At 65.1% G+C, this 7202-nt stretch overlaps 1 protein-coding gene across 1 annotated transcript in view; it reads left to right on the forward strand.

The window, feature by feature from the left end:
- Positions 1–7202, forward strand: part of AGRN (agrin) — a 33457-nt gene that overhangs the window by 20261 nt on the left and 5994 nt on the right. Inside the window, exons 7-24 of the mRNA XM_012001995.1 lie at positions 5–35; positions 242–448; positions 1549–1767; positions 1849–2043; positions 2134–2334; positions 2420–2568; positions 2644–2749; positions 3485–3601; positions 3683–3847; positions 4056–4199; positions 4286–4410; positions 4482–4587; positions 4718–5056; positions 5143–5280; positions 5649–5776; positions 5885–5999; positions 6088–6207; positions 6322–6675. Coding sequence (XP_011857385.1) covers positions 5–35; positions 242–448; positions 1549–1767; positions 1849–2043; positions 2134–2334; positions 2420–2568; positions 2644–2749; positions 3485–3601; positions 3683–3847; positions 4056–4199; positions 4286–4410; positions 4482–4587; positions 4718–5056; positions 5143–5280; positions 5649–5776; positions 5885–5999; positions 6088–6207; positions 6322–6675 — 2959 coding nt within the window. The remainder of the gene's footprint in view (positions 1–4; positions 36–241; positions 449–1548; positions 1768–1848; positions 2044–2133; positions 2335–2419; positions 2569–2643; positions 2750–3484; positions 3602–3682; positions 3848–4055; positions 4200–4285; positions 4411–4481; positions 4588–4717; positions 5057–5142; positions 5281–5648; positions 5777–5884; positions 6000–6087; positions 6208–6321; positions 6676–7202) is intronic.

The raw sequence follows: 7202 nt of genomic DNA on the forward strand, positions 1-7202 counted from the left end.
CCAGGGGGAGGGCTCCGGCCAGTGCCAGGATCGAGGTGGGTGGCTCCCCTGAGGGAGGGCTCCGGCCAGTGCCAGGATCGAGGTGGGTGGCTCCCTAGGGGGAGGGCTCCGGTCAGTGCCAGCCTTCAGGTGGGTGGCTCCCCCCTGGGAGGGCCACCTGCTCCCCTGCTCCCTGCACATCCCAGGGCAGGGATGGAGGGTGCTCCGGCTTCTCCATGATCCCCTCACCCCTGCACCCTAGACCAGTGCCCGGAGCCCTGCCGCTTCAATGCTGTGTGCCTGTCCCGCCGTGGCCGTCCCCGCTGCTCCTGTGACCGTGTCACCTGTGACGGGGCCTACAGGCCCGTGTGTGCCCAGGACGGGCACACGTATGACAGTGATTGCTGGCGCCAGCAGGCTGAGTGCCAGCAGCAGCGTGCCATCCCCAGCAAGCACCAGGGCCCGTGTGGTGAGCGCCCCGGGGTGGCGGCCAGGCGGGGTGGGCTGTTCCTGCGTCAGTTCCTGCCTGGACATCACATGCCATCTTCATCCGTCATGCTCCTCTTGGGGTCCTGGGAGTGGGCCGGTCCCTCTGGGAAGGCTCTGGGGAGGGTGGAGGCTGTGTGTGTGGAGGGTATCTGGACACCTGGGGGCTGGTGAGGCAGAGGCAGGGCCTTGTGTGGGCTCCCTGGTCCCTGCCCTCGGCCATGCCCTCCCCGGGAGTCCTCTGGCCTGTCCTCGTCTCCCTACTCTGTAAGCACAGACTGCTGGGGTGGGCAGGCTGGACACGACACCAGGGTCCTCACTCTTGGGACATGGGCAGCCCTTTTGGAGTCAGTGTCAGGACTTGAAGAGCCAGGGGGAGGCAGTGGCCATCGTATCCCGGCGGGCATGGCTGCCATGGCTCTGCCTGCCTGTGTTCGTCTTGGTCAGTTCGCCCATCTTCTGGTCTTTCTCTCTGCGTCTGTCTCTTCTCCTTGGTCTCTCCTTCCCTGTCGGCTCCGCCTCTTGTGTCTTCCAGCCTGACCTGCTGGCAGGATGAGGTGCCGTGCCTGCCCGCCGGGAGCCCGCAGCCCGAGGTCTGCCCCCGTGCGGCGGGGGGGGGCTTGCTGCTGCCTGGCCTTGTGGTCCTCAGAGCAAGTGGACAGACACCTCCTCCCCCGTGCAGCCCTGGGCGTGACTAGGGGTGCAGGCTCCTCCTACCCACAGAGAGCCCCCCACATGCATGGGTGTCCTGGGGATGCTGGTGGTCCCCTGGGGGTCCGTGGCCTGGGCAGGCTGGGGAAGCTTGGCCCCTCCATAGCCCGCTGTGGACAGTCAGGAAGCCCTGAGCTTGGGGGCAGCTCCGCCCACGGCCACTGGGGACTCCTGGGTGTATGTCCCGCTCGCCTCTGCTGCGTGTCTGTCCCTTTCTCTGCCGTGTCTGCTGTGCATCTGGCCCTTCTCCTGTGTTCTCTCTTCCTCCACCATCCCCTCCCTGGGAGAGGGACTGCTGCGTGGGGCTGGGGGCTTTGCCTGCAGCTGGCGGGGGGTGCTTGTGGGCCCACTGAGCACCTGTGTCCTCCCCAGGCCAGGCCCCGTCCCCGTGCCTCGGGGTGCAGTGTGCATTTGGGGCAACGTGTGCTGTGAAGAACGGGCAGGCGGCGTGTGAATGCCGGCAGGCGTGCTCCAGCCTCTACGATCCTGTGTGCGGCAGCGACGGCATCACATACGGCAGCACGTGCGAGCTGGAGGCCACAGCCTGCACCCTCGGGCGGGGGATCCGGGTGGCGCGCAAAGGACCCTGTGGTCAGTGGCGGACGAGGGGTCTGGTGGGGGTCGGGGAGAGGGAGGTTCCTGGTCGCCATGGTGATGGAGCCCCCTCCCCAGACCCCTGCGGGCAGTGCCGCTTTGGAGCCCTGTGTGAGGCCGAGACCGGGCGCTGCGTGTGCCCCTCTGAATGCGTGGCTTTGGCCCAGCCCGTGTGTGGCTCCGATGGGCACACGTACCCCAGCGAGTGCATGCTGCATGTGCACGCCTGCACACACCAAATCAGCCTGCACGTGGCCTCGACTGGACCCTGCGGTGAGTGAGGCCGTGGGGCTGGGCGGGCCGGGCTCCTGTGCCTCCCTCAGCCTGGGCCTGCCGACCCCTGCCTGGCTCTGTCTCCTGCAGAGACCTGTGGAGATGCCGTGTGTGCTTTTGGGGCTGTGTGCTCGGCGGGGCAGTGTGTGTGTCCCCGGTGTGAGCACCCCCCGCCCGGCCCCGTGTGTGGCAGTGACGGTGTCACCTATGGCAGTGCCTGCGAGCTACGGGAAGCCGCCTGCCAGCAGCAGACACAGATCGAGGAGGCCCGGGCAGGGCCATGCGAGCAGGGTAGGCCGGGGACAGCTGGCGAGAACTGCTGGGCTCCAGCCTTGGACAAGAAGCCCTTGGGTGACTCGGCTCCCCTTCCCCGCAGCTGAGTGTGGCTCCGGAGGCTCTGGCTCTGGGGAGGACGGTGATTGTGAGCAGGAGCTGTGCCGGCAGCGTGGTGGCATCTGGGACGAGGACTCGGAGGACGGGCCGTGTGTCTGTGACTTCAGCTGCCAGAGTGTCCTGGGCAGCCCGGTGAGCCCTGCGCCCCTGGTCTCTGCGGGTGGCGAGGACGTGGCTGCAGCCGCTCACACTGACACCACTCTCTAGGTGTGCGGCTCAGATGGGGTCACCTATAGCACCGAGTGTGAGCTGAAGAAGGCCAGGTGTGAGTCACGGCAAGAGCTCTCTGTAGCGGCACAGGGAGCCTGCCGAGGTGAGCCGGCTGCACGTTGGGTCTTGTGCACAGGCACGCCGGCCTCTGGGTGTCCGCGTCGGGCATGTGGGTGTGCCTGTGTGCTGTGGTGGGCCCCTGTGGACGTGTGGTGTTGTAAGTGGGCGGTGTCCAGTGTTGGTGCATGTGCACATTTGTGCTGCTGCGTGTGTGGGCGTGTGTCCATCCGTCGTGGGCGTGCACCAGGCCAGGCCTCAGTGCTGGAAGGCAGCATGAACCATGTGAGGCGCCACCCAGTGGGCACTGTCTCTGGATATATCCATCCAGTCAGTGTATCACATTAATTAGGTAAAAGTTGTGCCCAGTGTGTGTGATGCACGTGCACAGATGTGTGTCTGCAGGGAGACGTTAACCGTACGGTTTGGAGGAATGTGGGTGAGAATACATGCTGATGTCTTCACATGTTTCTCGATTTGCAAGGACACTCATCTGCGTGTGCACAGAGCTGCGTGTCCTTGATCTTTGGGTGCTCTGTGTGTTCTGTGTTCCTGGACCTACATTTACAGACATGTCCTTGTGTACGATGTGGGAGCCTCACCTGTGTCCTCAGCCCCAGGCTCCAGGGCTCCTCTGGGAGCTGGGATCAGGAGGGCTGAGTGGTGATGGTGGGGGTAGGTGGAGGCAGAGTGGCTGGGCCCAGGGTGGGTGTCCAGCACCTGGATGACCCATGAAATGGGTCTGAGTCATGAAATCTGAGTCCCATACCCTTCCCTGCAGGCCCCACCTTCACTCCACTGCTGCCCGTGGCCCCCTCACACTGTGCCCAGATGCCCTATGGCTGCTGCCAGGACAATATCACTGCAGCCCGGGGCGTGGGCCTGGCTGGCTGTCCCAGTGAGTACCTGAGCTCAGCTCTGACCTCGGGCCTGGTGCGGCTGTGCGGCCACGTGACCTTGTCCTGCCCTGACCTTGCAGGTGCCTGCCAGTGCAACCCCCATGGCTCCTACGGTGGCACCTGTGACCCAGTCACAGGCCAGTGCTCCTGCCGCCCAGGTGTGGGGGGCCTCAGGTGTGATCGCTGTGAGCCTGGCTTCTGGAACTTTCGAGGCATCGTCACCGATGGCCGGAGTGGCTGTACACGTGAGTGACAGGGCCCAGGACTGGCCACCGGCTATGCCCTCCTACCTGTCCACCCCTGTCACTGTGCCCCTTCTCACCTGCCCAGACCCTGGCCTGACCCACACCTGGCTGGGGGCTCGGCAGGGCCAGGGTTGGGGACCAGGCTCTGGAGGAGGTGGGGAAGCCTGTCCAGCTGCAGACATCAGATTCCTCCCCGATTTCCCCCAAGCCTGCAGCTGTGATCCCCAGGGCGCCGTGCGGGATGACTGTGAGCAGATGACTGGGCTGTGCTCCTGTAAGCCCGGGGTGGCTGGACCCAAGTGTGGGCAGTGTCCAGATGGCCGTGCCCTGGGCCCCGCGGGCTGTGAAGCTGGTGAGTGAGGGCCAGCACTACCCTGGGGCTTCATGGTGTGGGGTGGGGCCACCCGAGCCACAGGGGTTTCCCGTGCCTGTACCCAGATGCTTCTACGCCTACAACCTGTGCGGAGATGCGCTGTGAATTCGGTGCACTGTGCGTGGAGGAGTCTGGCTCAGCCCACTGTGTCTGCCCAATGCTCACCTGTCCAGAGGCCAATGTTACCAAGGTATGGGGTGTGGAATGTGAAGGGGAGTCGGGAGGAGGCCTTGCCCTGAGCACCCTTATTCTCTACCCCAGGTCTGTGGGTCAGATGGAGTCACGTACGGCAATGAGTGTCAGCTGAAGACCATCGCCTGCCGCCAGGGCCTGCAAATCTCCATCCAGAGCCTGGGCCCGTGCCAGGGTGAGGCCTGACGGCCACTGCCCCAGAACTGACCAGGAAGGCCTGACGCTGCCCTAAATCCAGCCCTACCTGCCTTGAGCCACCTGACCCTGTCCCAACCAGTCCCCCGCCAACCTCCCTCTCCTTGCAGAGGCTGTTGCTCCCAGCACTCACCCGACATCTGCCTCCGTGACTGTGACCAGCCCAGGGCTCCTTCCCAGCCAGGCACTGCCGACTCCCCCTGGTGCCCCACCCCCGGCTCCCAGCAGTACCGCACACAGCCAGACCACCCCTCTGCACTCTTCACAACCTCGGACCACCGCCAGCATCCCCAGGACCACTGTGTGGCCCGTGCTGACTGTACCCCCCACGGCACCCTCCCCTGCACCCAGCCTGGTGGCGTCTGCCTTTGGTGAATCTGGCAGCGCTGATGGAAGTGGTGATGAGGAACTGAGCGGGGACCAGGAGGCCAGTGGGGGTGGCTCTGGGGGTAAGCAGGGATCAAGGACTTGGGGTGGGCGGGCAGGCACAGAGAGGTTCCACCCCAGAGCCTGGTCTCAGAGCATGTCTCCCCAGGGCTCGAGCCCTTCGAGGGCAGCAGCGTGGCAACCCCTGGGCCACCCATCGAGAGGGCTTCCTGCTACAACTCCCCTTTGGGCTGCTGCTCTGATGGGAAGACGCCCTCGCTGGACGCAGAGGGCTCCAACTGCCCTGGTGAGTGGACGGCTGGGCGAGGGGAGTGTGAGGACCAGCCTGGGCTCGGCCGGGGTGCTGCCCCCTCGCCTGGGCAGCAGGTCAGTGCCAGGGTTATGGTCTTGGGTCTCGGCCTCCTCAAACACGTGCGTGCCCGGGACCCCACTCCTAACCCGTCTCTCTCGTTGCAAGCCGGCGTGGCACACTGCTCTGAGGAGTCTGCCTGGTAACCGACACCAGCCCCACCCTGGGGTCCCCACTAACCTCATGACCATCTGACTAACATCCACCTTCCCGTGCGCCCATGTAGCTTGCTGCTGGGGCCTGTGCCCGGGCCAGCCTGGATCCAGGCAGATGCCAGGCAGGGCCTCACTGCACCTCCCCTACAGCCACCAAGGTGTTCCAGGGCGTCCTGGAGCTGGAGGGCGTCGAGGGCCAGGAGCTGTTCTACACGCCTGAGATGGCGGACCCCAAGTCAGAGCTGTTCGGGGAGACAGCCAGGAGTATTGAGAGCACCGTAAGATGGGGGGCGCAGCCCCCGCCCAGCCACTGGCCCTCCTCCCCAGATACCCAGGGCAGCCCGGCTTGGGCGGCCCCCCAAGTCCTTGCCTACCCCCTGCCACAGCTGGACGACCTCTTCCGGAATTCAGACGTCAAGAAGGATTTTCGGAGTGTCCGCTTGCGGGACCTGGGGCCCGGCAAATCCGTCCGCGCCATTGTGGATGTGCACTTTGACCCCAGTGAGACCCCCACCCCGGACCCTTCCTGGGAGGCAGTGGGTGGGGAATGCCTGGGGCTCTGCCATGCTCAGAGCTCGCTCCTCCCCAGCCACAGCCTTCAGGGCACCCGACGTGGCCCGGGCCCTGCTCCGGCAGATCCAGGTGTCCAGGCGCCGGTCCTTGGGGGTGAGGCGGCCACTGCAGGAGCATGTGCGATTTATGGACTTTGGTGAGCGCCAGGCCGCGTGCCACGGCTCGCCTGACCCTCCTCTGCCCATGCCCACACCCCCACCCCTTCCTGGCCCTGCTCCCAGGAAACCCTCACAGTTCCCTGTGCTGGCAGACTGGTTTCCTGCGTTCTTCACGGGAGTCACGTCAGGAGCCATTGCTGCCGTCGCCACGGCCAGAGCCACCACGGCGTCCCGCCTGCCGTCCTCTGCTGTGACCCCTCGGACCCTGCACCCCAGTCACACAAGCCAGCCTGTTGCCAAGACCACGGCAGCCCCCACCACACGTCGGCCCCCCACCACTGCCCCCAGCCGTGTGCCCGGACGTCGGCCCCCAGCCCCCCAGCAACCTCCAAAGCCCTGTGACTCTCAGCCCTGCTTCCACGGGGGCACCTGCCAGCACCAGGTCTCTGGTGGGGGCTTTACCTGCAGCTGCCCGGCAGGCAGGGGAGGCGCCACCTGTGAGAAGGGTAAGGACGTCCACTGCAGGGGAGGACAGGGAGGCAGCAGGGTTGGGGCAAGGATTGAGGGTGGGGCTAAGCCACCATCAGGCTTTCAGTTGGGGGCAGGATTAAGGGGGGGTTCCGGCCAAGCGAAGTGGCTCACACCTGTAATCCCAGCACTCTGGGAGGCCGAGGCAGGCAGATCACCTGAGGTTGGGAGTTTGAGACCAGCCTGACCAACAGGGAGAAACCTTGTCTCTACTAAAAATACAAAATTAGCTGGGCGTGGTGGCGGGCGCCTGTAATCCCAGCTACTCGTGAGGCTGAGGCAGGAGAATTGCTTGAACCCGGGAGGCGGGGATTGCGGTGAGCCAGGATAGCACCATTGCACTCCAGCCGGGGCAAAAAAAGCGAAACTCCGTCTCAAAAAACAAAAACAAAAACAAAAAATGCGGGGAGGCGGTTTCAGGGATAAAAGTGGGGAATCCTCGGAGCTTTTCCAGCTGGCCTTCCCGGTTGCCCTTTGCAGCGCTTGGTGCCCCTGTGCCGGCCTT

This window comes from Mandrillus leucophaeus, unplaced genomic scaffold (genome assembly GCF_000951045.1).
Source record: "Mandrillus leucophaeus isolate KB7577 unplaced genomic scaffold, Mleu.le_1.0 Scaffold672, whole genome shotgun sequence".
NCBI classification, from domain to species: domain Eukaryota; kingdom Metazoa; phylum Chordata; class Mammalia; order Primates; family Cercopithecidae; genus Mandrillus; species Mandrillus leucophaeus.